The sequence below is a fragment of the Microplitis demolitor genome, chromosome 3 (assembly GCF_026212275.2).
Source record: "Microplitis demolitor isolate Queensland-Clemson2020A chromosome 3, iyMicDemo2.1a, whole genome shotgun sequence".
NCBI lineage: Eukaryota > Metazoa > Arthropoda > Insecta > Hymenoptera > Braconidae > Microplitis > Microplitis demolitor.
The window spans coordinates 13,341,307-13,364,849 of NC_068547.1; the positions used below are offsets into that span (position 1 = coordinate 13,341,307).

A 23,543-nucleotide genomic window follows, 5' to 3' on the forward strand; every position below is an offset into this window, starting at 1 on the left:
TTTCAGATATTTTTCATTTCGAGGTCATGATCTAATTCAAAACTCCTTTCACTCTTTACCAGAATTATTTACGTTCAGTTCTGCCCAAATCTATACGTTATTTTGAGAATGATCGTAGACAAAAATTGAAAGTTTCAGCTATCAACTTTTTAAGATCTTTTGCATTATCGTAGTTCAATGCAATATAGAACTTTTTTGAGCTGGTAAATTTATTCAAGATAATGGTTTCAATCTCAACGAGCTTAAAAACAGTGGGAAGTTTTGGGGCTGACCCGCAGGGCCGAACGTTGCCCAGATTTTTTTCATTGTTATAATATTATTATTCTGCCATAAAAACTTCAATATTTAAAATTTTTGATTAATTGTTGGCATTAATTTATGGGAATTCCTATTTTATAATCAATCTCTGATGATAACAAGTGACAATAATATTCAATTAATTCTTGTCTCTATATAATGCACAGAAAATAAGGTTTTTTTTGTTGTTTTTATATATTCTCTTGAATTTGAAATCGTAAAAATAGTAACTTTTCACTGCTTACGAGTATGTCACTAATTCAAATGGTGGTATACTTTTCATCGGCAATAAATGACTATTCGCTGCCAACTAGTGATTGTCACGTGATTTTCACTAATTAGTTCTTAGAGAATAGTTGTGACTGAAATTTTTACAGATGTGATTTTCTGATGACTCAAAGATGTACTTACTACTATTGAAGACCTTACCATAATTCTTTAGCTTAAATTACGGTTGTCTAGACAGGGATGTGGTTTCTTATGAAATGACAACTACATAGGACTCCTGAGGCAGCTTATCTTTATTTCTGTTTTTCTACAACAAATATTAATAGCCTCCATTATGGTCATTTCATATATATATATATATATATATATATATACATATATATATATGTGAGGGTGGCCTAAAAAAACCGACTATTTTTTTTTGATCTCTTATGAAAATTTGTTGGCTTACGATGTTTTAAGGGGGAGGGGAGGGGGGGGTGTACGGGCTAAATCATAAAAATAAAGGTTTTGTTTATGATTTTTTTTTAGTCGTATAGATTGAGCTAATTTATTAAAACCTTTTGAACATTATTAAGGGTGACACGCGTTCATATACCTGGACAAAATATCCCCCGACATAATATCCCTGTGACAAAATATCTCAGGATAAGGGCACAATTTTATTGCAACCGGGTGCATTCAGATATTTTTGTGTTTACACACATCCAAAACCTGTAAAAAAAATCTGGGCGTCGGTTGACCCTGCGGGCCAGCCCCAAAACTTCCCGCTGTTTTCGACCTCAAAGAGCTCGGAAACATTAGTGTAGATATATTTTCGAGCTCTTCGACCTCGAAAATGCTATCACATGCAATTGTTTTTTTACGTTCTTTTCAAGCTCCAACAAGTTACCTGTTATGCTGAAGTTTGAAAATTTAAGAATCGAAAATCATCAATGAAGCGGTTTTTAAAATTTAGTTCCTGATTATGTTCAGTAAAATAAGTGTATCGAGGCAGAAATCAATTTCGGGGATCAAAATCAAGATTTAAGTAAGTTTTGACTCATGTAAGAAACAATAAAATATGAAATATCCGATAAAAATATTAAGAACTAGGTTTTATCGATTTTTTTGTTGATAATATGATTTAAACTAAAAACCAAGTTCGATGACATTATATGATCAACAGAAACCATAAAAAAGATGAGTTGGTATGACATCAGGCACATTTTAGTACGTTACATTATGATTTATCCGGAAAAAATAACATAAAATGTTATTTTTTTAACTTTTCAACGCCGATATCTTTTGAACTAATCAATCGATTTTGATAGTTGACGTGGCAATCGGCGCGTTTTATTGAATTCTAGAGCTGATTAAAATTTGAAATCGATCGCGTCAGTCGTTTCGAAAATATTTAGAAAAAAACCGTTTTTCACCATTTCTTTCTCCTGTGATAACTCTCGAACGAATTATCCGATTTTGATGTTTGAGGTGGCAATCGACGCGTTTTATTGAGTACTAGAGCTGAGATTTTGAAGACGATCGTATAAATCGTTTTTGAGAAATCAATAAAAAACTAAAAAAAAAATTTTTTTGTTTTCGTAATTCGCAAATATTTTCGAGTCTATTCGATCAAATAATCTGAAATTTTCAGGAAAGTTGATGGCCAACAAGCTCTTTCGATTGCCACCTCAACCATCCAAATCGATTCATTAGTTCAAAAGTTATAAAGAGTTTACATACACACACACACACACACACACACACACGGACATCATTCTAAAAATAGTCAGAATAGCTTCCTAGGACCTCAAAACATCGACATCTGATGAAAACTCGATTTTCGAACATCGGGGTGAAAACAATAACTTCCCGAAATTTTTGAAAATCGTTGATTTTGTTAGCGGGAAGTTAAAAAAATCTGGGCATCGGTTGGCCCTGTGGGCCAGCCCCGTAACTTCAGTTTACGTGATTCGTTGTATCTATATCGTGTAAGTATATCGCGGTACAAGCGAACATGATGATTTTGAAGAAGTCACTTCCAATGACTTACATAATGAAAAACATATAATTTTTGAGTTATGTTATTCAGTAATTATTATGTTATTTAATTAAAAAAGCAGATACAGATTTTACATTTATTATTCCGTCAACAATATCTCTCGAACGGTTTATCTGATTGGGATGTTCTTGGCAGCAATCGAATGCTTTTATCGAGTTCTAGAATTGAATAGATTTTGGAATTGATCAATTGGATAGTTTCCGAAATATTCACGAAAAACGAGAAAACAATTTTTTTTCCGTATTTCTTAAATATCGGAGTCTATTTAATTAAATGATCTAAAATTTTCTAAAAATCTAAGTTCAGAAGAAATCTTTCGAATGCCGAAAGAACCATCGAAATCGGTTCATTCATTAAAAAGATATGAGAGGTTTACATCCACACACACACACACACACACACACACAACCATATAGACATCGCTACGAAAATGTCTGAATAGCATCCTCGTACCTTCAAACGTCAACATATGATGAAAACCCGATTTTTGAAAATCGAGGTGAAACCCATATCTTCCCGATTTTTTTTGAAAATCGTCGATTTTCTTAGCGGAAAGTTAAAAAGGCACAATACCATATTCCAAACCTGTATTATTTTTTTCAAATTATTTGAAGACATATTCATATTTTAAATTTAAATTAGGCCGCGGTAAATTTATTTACACTTGTGCGCCACTAAGTGCTGCACAGAAAAAAATGATTGACAATAATTGTAGTTCAACTTCTAATTATTTATGTTATGTTCAATAACTAATGTCGTTTCAATCAGTTAAATTATGATTTTAATGTTTAAACTGCTATAATTAACAGTTAATCGTTGAAATATACTGCTTGACTATTTAAAATTACTACTTAAACCTTAAAAAACTACAAGACACTTGTCAAAAAAAAATGCATCTGTTATTAATTTTTTAAGTTCTACTCAGCAAAATTTACTGAGGTCCGGTCTAGGCGCGCTGTTGACGAGAATCTCAGTAATATTTACTAATATTTTTTTTCCGTGTGTATCATAAATCTATTTTCTGATTAGTCTAAATTTGTAGGGGTAATGGACAAATAAAAGTTTTTAATAGCCGCTTTAGGTTAAAATTTACAATAATTTGATGTTGAAATTACCTAAAATTTGCTGCCCGAATTTGACAGCAAAATTTGAAAATAATAATTTGCGGTTAATTTTTCTTCAATTGAAAGGTAATTTTTTACAAAAAAAAAAGTCGGTAGTGTTCATTCTTACCATTTCAGAAGGTAAGCAAATTTATAAATAAAATTGTCTACAATTTGACGGTAAAATAATACTTAACAATTTCTAAAGTCGAATTAACAAGAAATTGATATACTTATTTCTTTCTTATTATCTTGCATTGATTTTATTGAAAATTTTGGAGTCAACGTAAATATTCGTAGATATTTTGTCAACATACATTTTGTCATGAAGATATTTTATCCTGATATATTTTGTCTGGAGATATTTTGTCGCAGGGATATTTTCTCGCGGGCATATTGTGTCGGGGGATATTTTCTCGTGGATATTTTGTCGGGGATATTTTGTCCGGGGATATTAACGCAGGTAACCATTATTAAGTATATATTCATCAACATTAGGTAATTTTTGTATGTAAAAGTATCTGTAAACAAGCCAGTGACGGAGTTTTTTCCAGAACTTCTTTAAAAAAAGATGATTTGCGGTGAGCAGTGTATCTCAACCGGAAATTATCTGAAATAAAAAACCATTGGAATTTAGTCAAAGTATTATTAACAAAACCTCCCCTCAACGTCCCCTGATTATTTTTTTTTTTTTTTTTTCATTTTTTCATTTTTTAATAGTCATTTAAAGTAAAAATAGCTATTTTTTACGAAAATTTGCGCCGTTTTAGAGGTGGAAAATCCCCTTGATGTAAAAAAAATTCTAAAACTCAACGTTGGGGGGAGGTATATTATGCGTAGAAAGTGTGTACCAAGTTTGAAATAAATCGGCAATGTTGCTTTTAAATAGCAGTGAGCACAGTCCGTTAACACTGCTATTTAAAAGCAACATTGCCGATTTATTTCAAACTTGGTACACACTTTCTACGCATAATATACCTCCCCCCAACGTTGAGTTTTAGAATTTTTTTTACATCAAGGGGATTTTCCACCTCTAAAACGGCGCAAATTTTCGTAAAAAATAGCTATTTTTACTTTAAATGACTATTAAAAAATGAAAAAATGAAAAAAAAAAAAAAAAAATAATCAGGGGACGTTGAGGGGAGGTTTTGTTAATAATACTTTGACTAAATTCCAATGGTTTTTTATTTCAGATAATTTCCAATTGAGATACACTGCTCACCGCCAATCATCTTTTTTTAAAGACGTTCTGGGAAAAGCTCTGTCACTGGCTTATTTACAGATACTTTTACATACAAAAATTACCTAATGTTGGTGAATACATACTTAATAATGTTCAAAAGGTTTTAATAAACAGCTCAATCCATACGACTAACAAAAAATCATAAAAAAAACGTTTTTTTCATGATTTAGCCCCCCCTCCACTCCCCCCTTAAGAAGCCTCTCCAAAAATCAGCTTGATGAAAAATTTTCAAGAGGTCGCTCACGAATTTTGAAATATCAAAAATGATCGACATTCAAATTTTTTATTTCTAAATTTTTTTCTTTCTCGTGGCAGAAATAGTTTATATTTGTGAAATCATGACTACGCTGAAAATTTCAGCTCAAAATTTAAATATTTAAACCACGCTCAAGAATTTTTGATGTTCCCGATTGCTGTCTTTTGAACGTTCTCGAGCGACCGTTGAATATTAATAATAAAGCTTCTCGATTTTTTTACCATCAATTTGCATCACAATGAGTGAAAATATAACCCAAAAAATAGAAATAATAGTTATTTACATACTTTTTTATTTTTTAATTCAATTTTTCGGTTATTTTTTCGCTTATTCAAAACTTACCAAATTTTATTGTTTAGGACTGTCCTGTATATTTTTGGTTATAGAAAAGTTATATTTCAGTGGAATGACAATTATTGAGTTATAAAAAAATACAAAAACTAATTCAAAGTATTAGTTACATATTATCAGTTAATATTCACAATTCTTAAGGGGGATAGCCACTGTGAAATTTCAAAAAAAATTTTTTTTTTTTTTTTTTTTTTTTTATCAAATGCAGTTTACAAGTACAAAAATATGTATCTAGAATTTTATATGAAAATTCCGAATATTTTTCAAGTTAGTCATTTTTGTGACAGCACGTCAACTGACCCTTGCATCGACTAAAAACTTTAAACGCGTTTTTCTCAAAACTAATTTTTTGAACTGGTGGCATCTGTAATTTGTATGAATATAAACCGATTTGCAACTTTTTTTTTCTGTATTCGTTTATTCAGTAGCTAACGTTGCCCGTAGGGGATTTTGCAAATTTTGATTTCTAAGATTTTTTTGAGCTGTTTGAATCCAAAAAAATGAGAAAAAAAAACGAAAAAATTTTTAATGTGTCATCATTTTTTTTCAAATTTAAATTTCGCCTTGGTGATTTGATTTAACAAATGACTTTAGAAAAATGGTGGATCCCCTTGATAAAAAAAAATAGGGAGTCACTGAGCCTGTTGCAGTGATCGTTACACCTCCTTATAGCCTGTATATATATATATATATATATATATATATATATATATAAACATTTATGTATGCATATGACTGGTGCTAATATAAAAAACTGGGGTCACACCCCCTTAAACACACTCATTCAGATACAGTAAACCTAAATTTTTCCATTCTATGTCGCGTGCTAGCAGATAATAGGGTGCTAATTGATTATAAAATAAACCAACCGGGTGTTGGAATAAAAATGATATAATCAATCTTATCACAAACACGGAAAAAGTGCACATAAAAAATAATAAATAATTACAGTCGTAAGTCAAAAAATACTTTCAGAAAAAAAATTTACAATCCAAACCAAAAATTACTATTATTCATAAAAATTTCCAGTTCTTTGTTGATCTCACTATTGCTATTGTAAATTTCACACTTTGTAAAAATTATAATGTAGATTAGTAATAATTTAATAGAAGATAGTAGAAATCAACAATTATCTTAAAACAATCATTCTTCAAATCACAGTATTTAAAAATCTCTCTGTATTACAATTTTGAGTCGACAAAATTTGTGAGAGTAGAATCCAAACATTACAATTTATTCAAAATAAATTACTATGCAACTTATTTTTGTTTTCATTCATTCTATAAAATTCATTAGATGAAATAAAAAATATTAACATAGAGTAAATAGTGATTTGTATTTGAAAACAACAGAGAAATCGCTCATGAGTCAAGTTATTTTTATATAAATTTCGCAAAAAAATTCATTTATTTACCGATTAGTACAATTCGTAAAGTTATTAATTTAACTTCTCATCATTTTTAAACTGTAATTGAAAACATTTTGAAAATAACTCGAGTATTATGAAAATTATTATATCAAATGAATTTTTGTTAAGGTATTTTGCCTGTTTTTTATACATCGAGAATGTAAATTGCTATACTTAGCGAAATAAAATTAATATTTGCCATTGTCACTTTCAATACGTAAGATATAATATCAAGTGTATTATATCTCACTTATAGTGGCATATACCTCAAGGAATTGCAATAGTTTTTAGAACCGAGTTGTCAGCATACTTGCCCCTGAACTGGAATACTAACAAGGCTTGAGTTCGAATCCCACCGTGTTAAAAAAAAATCAGGATTAGTAAAAATCCAATAGCAGTCTCAGTGAGTTTCATTCTACACGAGTTACATAAATTAAGGGACAGTAAAAAAAATTCTAAATATTTAAATGATTTTCAACATGCTGTAACTCGGAAGAAGGTGGTCGCACCGGAGTAATCCTCAGAAGACCAACGCAAAAAAAATTTCCAAAATTTTGCTCAATTTAAAAAGCATTCTATAGGCTTCAATGAATTTTTTAAATAATTTTGCCTTAAAATTCTTGTAGGTAATTTAATGTCCTTCAATTTTCCGCCCTTAAAAAGTCTCTACGACAATTTGGCGCGGAGTTATTGCCGATCAAAGGAAAAAAGTCAATTTTGACTCTGACAATCGTAACTCGAGACATATTGAACTTACAGTGAATGGAAGTAGAATTTTAAAAACTGCGAAACATTCTCTATAAAATAAGATTAGTGGCTTTTGATGAAAAAAATTTTTTTGAAACGACAATCTTGATTAAGAAAAAAGGTAAAAATTTTTATATTTCAGGATATTTGGATAACTTGCTATAACTTTAGATTACTGAATGAACGAAGGAAATTGTCAGTAACTTCTCAATCTCGAAGAGCCCTGAAGAAACCCTGAAAATTTCAAAGCGCTGTGATTTTTTTTTCTTAGTGCCTCAAAGCGTAAATTTATCGTTTTCACCAAAAATCGCGCAATGGGCAAATTTTTGGTTTTCATTAAGTTTTTCAATTTCGAAAAGTTTATTTAGCAATTATCATTATTTCTTCGATCAAAAACATTCATAGAAAATCAGTGGTATATACTTATTGCTGGTGCCCAGTGCATATTCATTAATTTGCAGTGAACACGCTTCACTGATTCCTTTTTAAAGAGTAGATGTGGTGCACGTATAATCTAATGAATAAATATACAGTACAACCTGGTTATAAGTTACTGTTAGGGGCTGTAGGAGAAAAATTTCTTTGAATCGGCTTCCCCCTACTCTTATCATTTACTCGGTGATCGCTCAGTTTTCTGCATATGTATGCGTCGTGTTCGTGTTTGTGTCCGCAGTCCTTTTATAAGTTAGTTGATGTTTGTCATTTATCTACGCACGTATACACAATATGGAGATTCATTTAGTGTTTAATAGTGATTTAATAATGATTATTGATTTGTCTACACTAAAATATATTGAAAAAGATTATAAATATTAATTAAAAATGTACTAAATGTATCATTTCATAAATAAATTATTCCTGAAATGTAATTTAGTTGATTAATTAACAATGGCGTTAATTAATACTAACTTTTAAGTACTAAAGGTTAAGTAATTTCTCGTAACGATTAAGGAATTAAGTTAATAAACTAAAAGAGAGCAAGTGTTAGATGAAAGTTAAAGAGAAAAAAGACAATGAATAAAAGAGATGTAAAAAGAGACAGAAACAGAAGAAGGGTGAAGGGGGGAATCAGAAAAGAAGAACAGAGGCCCGGTTTAGTCTTATTCGTTAAATTTTTTTGAATTGTTCCTCTGTGGGAACGACACTTCATTGATGGAATCACCAATTGGAGAGTTATTGGTTTAATTGCTAATTGCTAGTCCTCTTATTCGTCTTGGCAAATGTAATGGTGCCGCCGCCTATGATATAACATCGAGGATGCTGATATATGTACACAACATGAATGCTTTAGTCTTTTTTCCCTCATTAATGTTCTGTAGTTCTCACGCTCAACTTTATCATTTTACATTTTATGATAATACTTAATTAAATTATATATATATATATATATATATAGGGTGCGTCATTTCGGATCAATTTTTTTTTGTAAGATCATGTGGAAAACATTACAGTTCAACACAAAAAAATAGTATATTACACTATAAGGGCAGAAAGTTGGAGATTCCTGCACTACGCATCAGACGTGCAGTTCAGGGCTCTTCAACTTTCGGTCCGTGTAGTCTATACGATTTTTCTTTATGCCCGGACGAAAGTACGTTGACAAATCAAAGATATATAAATTACATAACTACGTTTTAGCTTGTATTGATGCCTGCCTCGACATTTGTGGCACAAGCGAAGCGAGTATTGCTGGTCGGGGGGCAGGCATTAAATACATCTACAAAAAAAATTATCATTACACATGGTTAATAGAAATAATTATGATCCTAAAGTTAATAGACACTTAACAATTTACGGTTTTTTTTTTTTTTCAAAAATAAATTGCAAAAAAATATAAACTAAAAATATGCACTTGTAGAAAATTAAAAAAACTGTAGACTCAACTTTATAAATAATTTTTTCATTCATAATTTATCGTTTAAAAACCATTAAACAATTACTAGACGTCAGCTAACTTCAGTATCATAAATAATTCCTATTTTTTTCAAATTATTAAATTTAAAATTAAAATTATTAAATTAAAAATAATTTTTTAGTTTTTACTAATCTTTAGTAAATTTTAGTTTTTCTAAAATACAGACATATAAAATTTAAAATTAATTGTAAACAAGTTTTAAGGTTATCAATACGAGCGAGAGTGTCAGCAAATCTTGTCGATGTGACCATAGTATACGTATAACTAGTAACAGTTGGGCCAGTGCACGCAAGAAAACTCTTTCGTCCCGCTATTGCTTTCTTTCGGCCTGCTGTTATTGATGGCGCGCGAGTAATCCCAACACGGCACGAATGTTAGACTTTCTGCCGTGAACTCGAGGCCAAACGTACGTACTTTCGGCCGAGGTATAAAAAAAAAATTTTCGCGCATGAAAAAAAAATTCTATGTCCATGGCAGACCTAGTTTACTGAAAAATTCGATTTTCCCATTTAAATAACACGAGAAATTTTTTTTTTTAGCTTTAAGTGTTTTTAACTCGTTAACAAATGAATTGATCAAATAGACTACACGGAGAGAAAATTATAGTAACAGTTACAATATATTATGGGAATGGTTCCTATACTGCATGGTAACTGGTTTTTTTGAAATGTTGATTATAGGAACGGCATCCAAATATATTGTGGTAACCATTCCTATAATTATGGATATAATTCCCATACGGTATCGAAATAGTTCCTGTGGAATTATAATAATCCTTACTATGTACCTATGGTAATGGTTACTATAATATTATGGTAATCGTTACCATAATATTATAGGAACAGTTACCATAATATTATGGGAATGGTTACCATAATATTATAGGAACAGTTACCATAATATTATGGGAATAGTTACCATAATATTATGGGAATGGTTACCATAATATTATAGGAACAGTTACCATAATATTATGGGAATGGTTACCATAATATTATAGGAACAGTTACCATAATATTATGGGAATGGTTACCATAATAATATGGTAATGGTTGCCATAATATTTAGAAATTATAAGAATTTTTTTTTCTATAGAATTTTGCAGTGTAAATTATTATGAAGTTATTTATTATTATTATTATTTACAAATTAATTTTTATCTGACCAAAAATAATATTTTATTGTAATATAGTTTCACAAAAAGATTAAATATACAAAAAAAAAAACGCTTATTACAAAAAAAAAAAATTATTATAATTTCTAAATATTATGGTTACCATACCCATAATATTATGGTAATCATTCCCATAATATTATGGTAACCATTCCCATAATATCATGGCAATTATTCCCATAATATTATGGTAACCATTCCCATAATATTATGGTAACCATTACCATATACTCTTAGGAACTGTTACAATGTGGTTATAGGATTGGTTCCTATTTGCTTATGGGAACTATTCCTATGAGTATGGTAATCATTACCATGATTCTTTCACATGCGATATGGGAACTGTTACCATAATGATAGGAATTGTTACCATATTTATGGAAACCTTCCCAAAAAGTATAGGTCTATATCCCATAATCCCAAGTAATCATTACCATAACGGTATGGAATGATATTTCATAAACGTACTAAGAACAGTTCCTTTAATTTTTTCTCCGTGTACACTGTAAAAAATCCGGAATGAATTTTGAGTCAAATTAAATTCGAATTCACTCCGCCACTCGGAGTTCAGGAGTTTAAAAAAAATCACTCCGCATGCGAAGTGAATTGGGAGTTTTTTTTTAGCGGAGTGACGCGGATATTGTTTTACTCTCAATTCACTCCGGTCTGGGGTCTTAACATTTAAATGAACTTATATTAATTAATAATAAACTGCTAAACAGTGTGTGTGTGCGAGTATGTGCGTGGGCAAATTTGTGTGCATGTGTGCGGGTACATGTGCGAATGTGTGCTCGTGTCCGCAAAAGATTGAGTACTCCGCGAAAACTCCACTTCGGAGTGAATTTCACTCCGAGGGGAGTGAATAATTAAAAATTCATTCACTCCGGATTTAATCCACATTCACTCTACGAATTTTTTAATGTAATACATACTCTTGCAGGAAATTGAACGCTCTACAAGAAAGATCTCTAATTATTTTTTGATACATCCACCTACTCAAAAGTTATTAGAGCTCGACATGCACTGCATGCCTAATGGGTAAGCTAATGTGAGCTTATGCTCACATTTCGCTTTTATAATATTACGGTAGAAGATAGGCGATTACGCAGCGCGAGTATGCCCGATAGGGCGCGGAATCGGCCTCCCGTATATATTATTTTTTAATTATATTAATTTTTATAAGTAAAGTTACAAAATTATTATAATTACAATTATAGTAACAATAACAATAATAAGGATATAAATCGTCGTTTCTGATTTCAGCCATTTTTTAGCTTTATTTTCGGCCATTTTGAGGCCTAACGAGTTTCCGCCTCATGGTTACTATCTGGGCTTTTTTTCGGCCGAGAAAAAAATTATTATATTTTCAGTTTGAAATATTTTCACCTGGATATACTTATTCTTTTATTTACTGCATATAGTATATTACACACCTCGGGAAGTAAATAAGAAAGCCTCAGATCACATGTTTGTTGACCAAAAATTACATGTGATCTGAGGCTTTCTTATTTACTTCCCGAGGAGTGTATACTATTTTTCTCGTCGACGGAGGCGGAAAGCAGCAACTCCGTTTCGCACCGCGGGACGAAACTTGACGCTTTCCGCCTGGAGGCGAGAAAATTTTTTTGTTGTATCGAGTTAGAATAACCGATCGATACATTTGTTTTTGTTATTTGGTAGGAGAAGTCATTGATCTATAAGGAATAAGAACTTGTGGACGGAAGTTATCGAATCCGTGAGAATATGCCAATGAAAAAAGCTTAGGAACGTATACGTGTTTGAATGATCACAATAAGTATCTCTCGAATGTCTTCCTATCCCTTATTTTGCGAATAAGGTATTGCTGATGTTCTGAGAAACCGCGGCTACACTCGTTCTTATTTCTCTTTACACAATTAGTAGAATGCTTAAGTCTGACGCAACTTTACTCTTCACTGCTCTTTGGCATCTTTATTTCCGTTTAGTTTGTTCTTTAGCTCTTGCTCTACAACTTGATACATAATGTAGAAACTATGATAACGGATTTATTACTGATTACCAAATGGATTTATCAACAAAATCTTTAGTCACTCATTTGGGAGAAAAAAAAATTTGTGCTCATCAACACAATTTATTATAATTTAATAAATCATTTTTTTATCTCAATTAAATCTTCTTATAGTAAAATAAATATTTGTTTCCACCAAAAAAATATTTGGTAATCGGTATTAAATATTTTTTTGGTACTCTCTTAAACTGAATCAGTAAAAATGTTACTGATTTTTCCAGTAGTTACAAAATTTACTGAAAGATCAGTAGCTTTGCATCAATTTACTGACTAATCAGTGAATTTAGCTTCACGGCAGTAAAGTGTGCCATCTATACTTGGGAGCTTGTTCGTTAGACAGAGGTTGTTTGCAACTTACAATCAAAGATTATTATTTATATTACATTATTATTACGGTAAGTTTTATATATTTTAACAAACAAAAGTTAATTTATGATTTATATGCTATAATAAAACTTATTTATTTGTCTCAATTGAATATAAGTAGAATAATTCTGAAATGTTGTTGTGTATGCAGTTGATTTACATCTTAGGTAATGCATAACCTGAAATTGTCTTATTAATTATTTTATATTTATAAATAAATATCATTATTGTTTTCAGATAATTGTATACAATCATTTTTAATGGAAAATTACTATAATTTAACAGACAATTATTTGATAATATTGAAATAGAAGACTTATTAAGTAAATTTGACTTTCAAAACCTATTTGATGGATCAAAGAATTTAAATCAACAAATCGATGTATCAAAAGAATGCAGTGAATATGAAGAGCTTGAAGAACTACCACTTGGTTGCAGAATGGAGAACGTATTTGATCGAAAAACTTATATATATTGATTCTATTTTCATCAACGGCTTAATACACTCTCTTAATCTGAATCAGTGAATATTTACTGATTATCAATGAATATTCACTGATGTAAATCTTCCCAAGTATATCATTGCAAATCAGTAAAATGTTACTGATTCAATTAGTAAAAATTGATTTACTATTAGAATCAGTAAAATGTTACTGATTCAATCAGTGGAAATCGCTTCACTATTCTAATCAATAAAATTGTTACTGAATAAAATAGTGATCGTAGCATGTAACTAATCAGAACTACTGAATCAGTTTATGATGCAGAGAAAAATCAGTATTTATTGATTAATGCACATTAAAAAATACAAAATCCATATCATGAACATATATTGAGCCGATGATGAAAATAGAATCAATATATATAAGTTTTTCGATCAAATACGTTCTCCATTCTGCAACCAAGTGGTAGTTCTTCAAGCTCTTCATATTCACTGCATTCTTTTGATACATCGATTTGTTGATTTAAATTCTTTGATCCATCAAATAGGTTTTGAAAGTCAAATTTACTTAATAAGTCTTCTATTTCAATATTATCAAATAATTGTCTGTTAAATTATAGTAATTTTCCATTAAAAATGATTGTATACAATTATCTGAAAACAATAATGATATTTATTTATAAATATAAAATAATTAATAAGACAATTTCAGGTTATGCATTACCTAAGATGTAAATCAACTGCATACACAACAACATTTCAGAATTATTCTACTTATATTCAATTGAGACAAATAAATAAGTTTTATTATAGCATATAAATCATAAATTAACTTTTGTTTGTTAAAATATATAAAACTTACCGTAATAATAATGTAATATAAATAATAATCTTTGATTGTAAGTTGCAAACAACCTCTGTCTAACGAACAAGCTCCCAAGTATAGATGGCACACTTTACTGCCGTGAAGCTAAATTCACTGATTAGTCAGTAAATTAATTCAAAGCTACTGATCTTTCAGTAAATTTTGTAACTACTGGAAAAATCAGTAACATTTTTACTGATTCAGTTTAAGAGAGCGTGATCATGATATGAATTTTTGTATTTTTTAATGTGTATTAATAATATTAATCGATAAATACTGACTTTTCTCCGCATTAAAAACTGAATCAATAGTTATGAATAATTTCATCTGTTACGATCAATATTTTATTCAGTAACAATTTTATTGATTAGAATAGTGAAGTGATTCCCACTGATTGAATCAGTAACATTTCACTGATTCTAATAGTAAATCAATTTTTACTAATTAAATCAGTAATATTTTACTGATTTGCAATGATATATTTGGGACTATTTACATCAGTGAATATTCATTGATTCAGATTAAGAGAGTATGAATTTTATATATCAGTTTTCCCTGCATAGGCAATATATTTTAATATTTATCCTATAATTATTCACGTTTTCATTATAAATAAAAGAATTGCTAGTTAGAATGATAGTACTAAGTGTACACTTTATCATTATATTACTCGTCGTTTAACGATTTGTATCGTTTATATTTTTCTATGTGACAATAATAAAAACAGCCTGAGCACAAATGTGGTCTGAGGCTTTCTTTTTTACTGGCCAAGGTGCGTATACTATTTTTCTGCTCGACGGAGTCGGAAAGTTGCAACTTCGTTCAGGGGAGCGGCTTGAAAGTTGCCACTTTCCGGCTGGAGGGCAGAAAAAAAATTATTTGTTTTTAGTTTGAAATATTTTCGCCCGGAAAGTTCGAATAAATAAAATAAACGTCGAAATTTGAACTCTTCATTTACCACAATGTAATAGTAACACGGCAGTCATATAAATTTTACATATATCTACAGTAAAAATAACAGAATTAAAAATATAATTTAAACAATTTCTTTTTTTCGTGGTAATATTTTTTTTAAGTTATTCTAAATACGTGCAATTTATTCGTACATGTGAATACTTTTAACTTAAGTGTTAAAGAATAAAAAAAAAAACAAACAAGACCTTGGATAAAAATTTAAAGATGAATAAGTAAATTCTAGGCAGGCTATTGAAAAATTCACAAGGATTGAATTTGAATTCGTTCACCCACAGCATTTATTTGGAAAATGTTAAAGAGTAAGTGAGATTCGATAAAAAAGCATTGCAGGATTTCAGACAGTGGTTTTAAGTCGAGAAAGTAAAGTTGGGAAATAAAAATATGCGAGAAAAAAAGAGGGTAAATAAATAAAAGAATAAAAAATAAAAAATGCTAACGGACGAAAGAAGTAGCAAACGACATGGCTACTTTGAAACGTATTTGAATGACAAAGTCACCGAAATTTATTTATGATTCCATCCGAAATTATTTGCATTCACAATATCTACCGAAAACGATTTACAATAATTCAAATCGAATTTCTAAATACATAACGAAAAACAAAAAAAATATTCAAACAAGGACGATGGACCGGCAGAAAGTAAATTATGAAATATTTGTAAAAAAAAAAAGTTATTTATCCGTCATAATTTATGTAATAGTCTATGGATGGAAAATATCTTTCATTATCAACAGTACGTAAAAAAATTTCAGTGAAAAAATCAAATGGGGTCGGCTTACGAATATTTTACTAAAGTCGAACGATGTAACAAAAAAAAGTTTTTCTAAATTGAAATTATATAATTATATAGGCATGGAGTTAGCGCATAAATAAATCATCCGAGACTAAATTCGAAATATATGCAAATAATCAATTCAAAATTTGGAAGTTTTAAATATAAATCGTATTTTTATACACTTTTATAAATTTCGAAGTTTTCTAATTTGAAAATATTTGTTGCATATATGTAAAAGTAGAGAAAGAAAATATATCACCACAGTGTAGTAAGTATTCTATCGGAAGTGTGTAAAATTACAGAGACTGGTAGAGTATTAATGACTCCTAATGGCAAGAACCTTGTTATTTTTCCTTGGAGATTGGCTTTGCTTTATTTCGAATTTTAATTTTTTATTACTTATGTTGGCATATTCTTTTTTAACATTTGCAACCTATTATTCGTCGGGATGCAGACGAGGAAGCCCACCAAGAATTTGGATTCACAGAATGAACATTAAAATAAAAATACTAATTGACGAAGGCTGATAGTAATAAGACAAACAACAGATTTAATGTTTTAAAATACAGGTTGGTAATACTTAGTTCTCATATTTTTTCGCTTTCTTGTACAACATTATTCTTATGACCAGATATTGTCAGTTCCAATCGCAGACAGGTCTCGAATCTACCTAGTTACGACCAACCGGTTCAAGATTTCCAAGAGACCGGGTGGGAGTAAACAGGAGAGAATACAAGAAATAATAAGTATATATATATACATATACATATATATATATATATATATATATATATATATATATATATATATATATATCGTATAGATTTTTTGTCCGACTTCAGTCAAGATTCTCTGCAATTTTTATTGCTTATATATATATATATATATTTTTTTTTATTTTCCATTCTTTTACTTTTCAGTCCAACCGTAACAAGGGGGTGAAACGATTTACGCGCTCAAGCTCAACCAGTCGTTTTGATACACGTCGCCTGAGGCTTCAACTTGTCCTTTCTGCGACTTTTAATGATCGAAAGAAAAGGCGACTTGAAAAATAAACAAAAAATAAAATTATGGGTGTAGGATTCACAAAATGATGAAGGATAAACTTTTAAACTTCTCTTTTCTACGGTAAAAATGTCATTACAACACGTTGTTCTTATTCTTTCATTTTTTATATCACTCTCTTATGATTTATTTAGCTCTTTATTATTTCTAATTTTTTTTTTTTTTTGCAAACTCTCGTAAAAATTATACCGGACGTGAACTCGTCCCGACACCTGTCGACTGCCACCAATAAAGTGTAAAAAAAAGAAAACTATAATAACGATGATAGGATCGTGTAATATTAAATTTACAAAAGCATAAGCTTCACATTTAACATAAAATTAATAAAAAATGTTTATCTTTCAGAAGTTAAAAAAAAAGAAGTAAAATCAACACTAAACTAAAATTGTCCATATCTTAGACAAAAGAAAAAAATAATAATTTTTAGTTTTTATAGATACTTAAGATTTTATAATACTCAGGAACTACAATATATCATATTTAAGTTTTGCAAATGACGACAATTTAAAAATAGCATTACCTGGACGCCGTGATTTAGCATGATTTTTTACGACACCCTAATTTTTTTTTCATCCTCCATCCAATGATTACTGCACATATCCATCAATTTTATATATTTTTTTCCACCTATATATATATATATATATATATATATATATATATATATATATATATATATATATATATATATATAATACACACTTGAGGTTTTAGTTTGAAAATACTTAAGAAAGCAAATAGTTGTCAGAATCATTTCTCAGGATAACTTATAAATGACAAACTGTGCCGCTATTCACAAATGTAATTCACTTTATGGCGTGCTTTACGTGGAAATAATTAGCCTGACGTTAAAAGGGCATCAAGAAGGGCCGAAGAAATATGCCGACACAATAATTTGAGTTCCAGCTTACTCATAATAAGCCCCTTATTTTTATCTTGTTTATGCGGGAATCGTAGAATTAAGATTTTATGTTTGCTTAGAATTTTTAGCATCATTTCATTTATTTTATTCAATTGAATATATTAATTTAATTTTATTTAAATAACAACAATATATTTTACTTACCATTAATCGACTCCGGAGATTCCACATCTTTGTCAATCCGTCCGAGTGCATCATTCGCTGTAAAAAAAAAATATCAAGTTCTAAAAATTCAAATATTAAGTTCAAATATTTAATTTTACACGGAAATTACAAGTTGCTCCTTGTCAAAATTATTATTTTTGGAATGATGATAGGGGCCCTCCTGTTAAAAATAAATTGCTTTTTTTTTATATTTGATATAAATCAAAGTAGCAATATTTTTTTTTATTACTGAATTTTGGGGATGGACCGTTATGCCCCGTATCCCCTTATAATTAATTTAATAATATATGTTTTCAAAATAAAAGGAAAAATCGATCACAGATGTTTTTCAAAAAAAGATATTATACAGAAATATCATAAAAATCATCGATTGATATTTAAATATATACAATCTATTTGGCACCCTTACCCATTACGAGCTGTTTGCATCTATACTACTGTTATATATATATACTTTGAATGTAAAAAAGTTCCTATATAATAGTGGAAATGACCGTAATTTGTCACACGGGGGACTGACCCGTAGAGCTACCACCTACTACCCTCTTGGGGGCTACTACTCACTTTGGACTGTATTCAGATAATCCTACCTTTCCTATCGCACTAAATCTTCCAGGACCTTTCAATATTTAGCTCTTCTTCACTACTGTTTTGACCTTCGAAAACAATTTTTCTTTATCAAAACTAACATTTATGCTTAACTACATTTCGTTATTTGGATATACTTTATTACACGGACAGATTGTTGTCTAAATTGAAGTTAATGGAAAGTAACAGAACCTGAAAGCAACAGAACCCCCATGATGCCAACATAATTGTTTAAATAGCTGCGATGAATTAATTATTTCATTCAATCTACCCGCATATTATGCAAAATTCATATTTATTTTTCATCGTAAATTAACAATACGTATATTTACTGTAAATAGTAATAATAATGATAATAAGATGAAAAAATAAATATCTGAAAAAAAAAACGAGGCTTTTAGAAACGCAGTAAAATATTTGATCAGGAATGACGACATTGGACTATACTCCAATCGATGGATTATTGGAGTGTAGGAAATTCTCAAGAGTATCGTAAAAAAGATACAGCTGGACGTGAAGCTTCTTTTTCTCGTTTGCACCCGCAATGTCCTATCCTAAATATCCTTCTCAAGATGTGCTAAATATATTGTCTTCTTATCATTAAATACATATGTATTATGCTATGTAATTTATTATATTTTTATTTCTATGCAGCACATTTAAATTATTTCTTATAAATTTTTAAATCAGTATTTTTTTATAGTTACGCTATAAAAAAAAAATGCAACGCTGACCAATGTAATCATGTATACATTGAAAATTAATTTTTTACTATTCAAATTATTGTTTTATGTTATTTTTACTAAAGATATGTATAAAATTTATTTGAGCTGCGTGTTACCGTTACATTCAATTCTGAAGTTATTTTGTTAATTCAAATTTTAAATTGAAAAATTTTCCAAGATAAATTTATTTGTATTCTTATAACATTATTTTTTTTTTAATTTCGAATTAAAAAAAAAAATCCGGTCCCTGGAATTATTAATAATTAATCGCGAGAAGTTTAATTGAGTTTTTCACATAAATGGTAATTTTGCATCATAACCATTTTATATTTACACATATTACTATTTATTATTTATTACATAAAAGTTATTTATTTTAGGTTTTGCTATGCATATTTATCATAGCATGATAAAAATTGCTTTGTCAATAATATTATCAATAATTTTTTCTCTACAATACCAAGAATAGGATATGTAATCATAGTTAGAAATGAACATAAAATATTTGTGATATAATGAGTTATTAGTTTACATTATTAATTTGAAATAGGTTTTGAATTGACAACCATGCAATTGCATGTCCAACAAAAATTTATAACTTCTTAGTATTCATAAAGGTCAGCAGTATATAATACTATCTACTCTGCTACTACATTGTAAACTTATACTAGCAAACGTTTTTATAATGTAACACCAGGAACATTGGGTGCCTTATATAAAACATATATTTCAATATCCATAAGATTCATAGAGATTTTTTGTATATAACATATACATACGTCAAACCAGAAAGTAAGTAAATAATCATAATTCTTATTATTTCTTATTGTTAATCAATGATTATATTTTTTATTTACACGATGGTAGGACTAAATAAGATTTTAATATTTGAAAACAACAAACAATAAGTACACAAAATTACCTACAGACTTTGTAAACCTGAACAAACTTTTTCTATGTGAATCAACTCAAATATTAATCCATGACATTTGTAAGGGTTTGCGGTTAACTGTGTTGTGGTTATATCACATATACAATATATATATAGAAAGTGATCTAACATACAATATTTTGTGGTATCGAAACGGCCGCGTCGGACGCGTTACTTATTGTAATCATATCGGGTCTACACCCGAGAGAGATGGTAATTTTTTTTTTTCACGATTGCCATGAATACAAAATGCAGCTTTAAATCTGGTTTGCGTGAATACGAGTGGGGGTGACTATCAATTTTTCAAAGCTGAAACCATACGCAACTTGAATTGACTATGTCCAAACTTTTTTTTTATTACTCCAAAGAGGTTGTATTTTTTTTTATACATACCATCATATTTACTAAAATATAATAATAAAAACTATAATTTTATCTGGACCGAGATTCAATTAAATCTTTCTAAATATAACTTTTTGTAAATTTTAGATTTATATTGATATATATCTAGATCTACCTGTTTAGATCTAGTCAAAATCATGTAAATTGTTTAGGACTATTTTTTTTTTTTAATTTTCCCTTGTTATGTATAAAATCCCGCAAATATCTTGTAAAATCATAATTTCGAGATCTTTGATTAATAACTTGCCTTTTTTTAGCATTGACATACGTAAATCTTCAATAATCTAGATAAATTAAATATGAAATAACGATGAAAAAAATATAGCTATCTAGATTTAAGCTTCGTTTTTCAGGCGGTGCGAGGATAAAATGGACTCACATTTGACCGGAGCCAGTCCGGGGTATTATCATATTGTGTATTTAACGTCAAAGAGACATACATTCACACATAGAAATGCCTTAAGAGCCAAAAAAGCATACAAGAAATTTATGTTAAAAAATAACCAAACTAAAAAAGCCTATAGCTGCAGTGTACGAGCTTTTCTGACTTTACCTGACTAGAATTCTTTCGTGATTTACCTAAAGCACCATGAGGATCTTTTCAGGTTACACGGAGGGAAATGTCAGGTAAATATGCCTATGCAGCATAGTAATAATTACATTACTCTATAGTTTGTGTAAGAAGTCAATTAAGGGTGGCAAGACACAAACTATAGAGTAATGTAAATATTACTTATGCTGCATAGGCATATTCGCTTGACATTTCTCTCCGTGTAGTCTTAATAGGGCAAACCTGACATGCTCCTTATCAGAATCACATTGGGATTGCCTTATTAAAAAAAAAATTATTTGCCATCAGACAAATCTGACGAGTTCCTTATCAGAACTACTTCAGGATAGCTTAATTAATTAAAAAGTTATTCACCAACGGTCTATCTTGATGATTTTCTTATCAAGATCATACCAAGATAGCATTCTCGCTTGATCATCACGGGTCATTTGTGTTATATCCTAATCAGTTCCTCATCAGGTAATCATGATTTGGGCCTTACCAAGCTATAACCTCATAAGGTTAACCTGATGAAGCCTTTGTCGGGTCCTCACTCTCTAAGTCTGAAACAGAGACTGATCACTGTTTCACAGCTATAAGTATACCAAGTGATATACTTATAGCTGTTAAATAGTGTATATACACTATTTTTCAGTGGTTTTCACTTTTTCAGATTTAGAGAGCAGAAAAAATTCCAGTCGGGTAGTATCCCAAAAAAGCTTAACTTTCCAAATTGATCGAAGTAACTCTCTAAAAATGAATCAGCGAAATTCACTTCAAATTAGTGAATATTCACTGGAAACCAGCTATACGTATACCACTGGTTGAATGAGTGGAATACTTAAAGCTGTAGAAATAGTGACTATCCACTGATTTGCGAGAGTTTCACTAATTTATTTTTAGAGAGTAAATAAGTTTGAAAACTACAACTTCTATGTAATATTCATCAATTAAATTAAGTCAAGACACCAATTAACACTGGTTTTTTTTTCTTTTGACAATGTATAAACCAAAATGAAAAAAATTACAAATTACGATGGCTGATGTTAAAAAGGGTTAAAAGAAGATTTTTCCAAATAAATGATATCATTGAAGTGTATAAAAAGATCTTGTAAGAAAAGCGTATTTAAAAGTTAAATAAAAGTAACAACATTTTCTTGCCATAAGACATAATGAGTTGAGTTCAGTAAAAAAGCGCGAAAATGGCGGCCGTTATGAAGAATTCACCCCCCGACCATTGTAAACTCCCCTACTTTATTCTCTGTTTCCATGGCGACCGCCTTGTTCAACGAACCATCTCTCACCAAAGTCACTAATACCCAAGAAAGTCGGCGTCTTGAGAGCTTTCACATGTCCCCAGCAACCAAAGGGTTTTTAAATACCACTAATATCTTTTTTATCCTGTAATTACTACATAGTAAAGTAGATAAGAAATTTATATAAATTACTCAGAAATTTAATTTTCAACATTTCTTAAATTTTTTTATTATTTTATTAAGCGTGGAAAATTATTTTAAATTAATAAAATAAATACATAACGAGCACTTCCTTCTAATTGAGCTATAATGTAAGTATACGCATAGAATAATGACAAAAAAGTTTAAATTGAATTAAAAAAAAACGTAAATAAGAGAAGTATATATATATATATATATATATATATATATATATATATATATATATATATATATATATATATATATATATATATATATATATATATATATATATTTATATATATGGAAGCAACACAAATCGATCGATCATTACTGTCTGTTAATCGGTCTGAAACGCCGCTAATCCTCAATGTGAACTGATGGATTCCAAAATAATTGCTGTCCAAGTACGAAGGGGTAGTTTTGATCACGCCCTTCGCAGATGGCTCAGACTATAGAAAAGTATTATTGTCAATGGGAAATAGTATAGACGTGACACTAAAAATAAGAAAATGAGTGTAA

The 23,543-nt window shown here is 29.6% G+C and overlaps 1 protein-coding gene across 1 annotated transcript in view; it reads right to left on the bottom strand.

The window, feature by feature from the left end:
* The window catches only part of LOC103571314 (POU domain, class 2, transcription factor 1), a 341,977-nt gene that overhangs the window by 39,890 nt on the left and 278,544 nt on the right, over window positions 1-23,543 (bottom strand). The window contains exon 4 of the mRNA XM_014440142.2: window positions 18,369-18,425. Coding sequence (XP_014295628.1) covers window positions 18,369-18,425 — 57 coding nt within the window. The remainder of the gene's footprint in view (window positions 1-18,368; window positions 18,426-23,543) is intronic.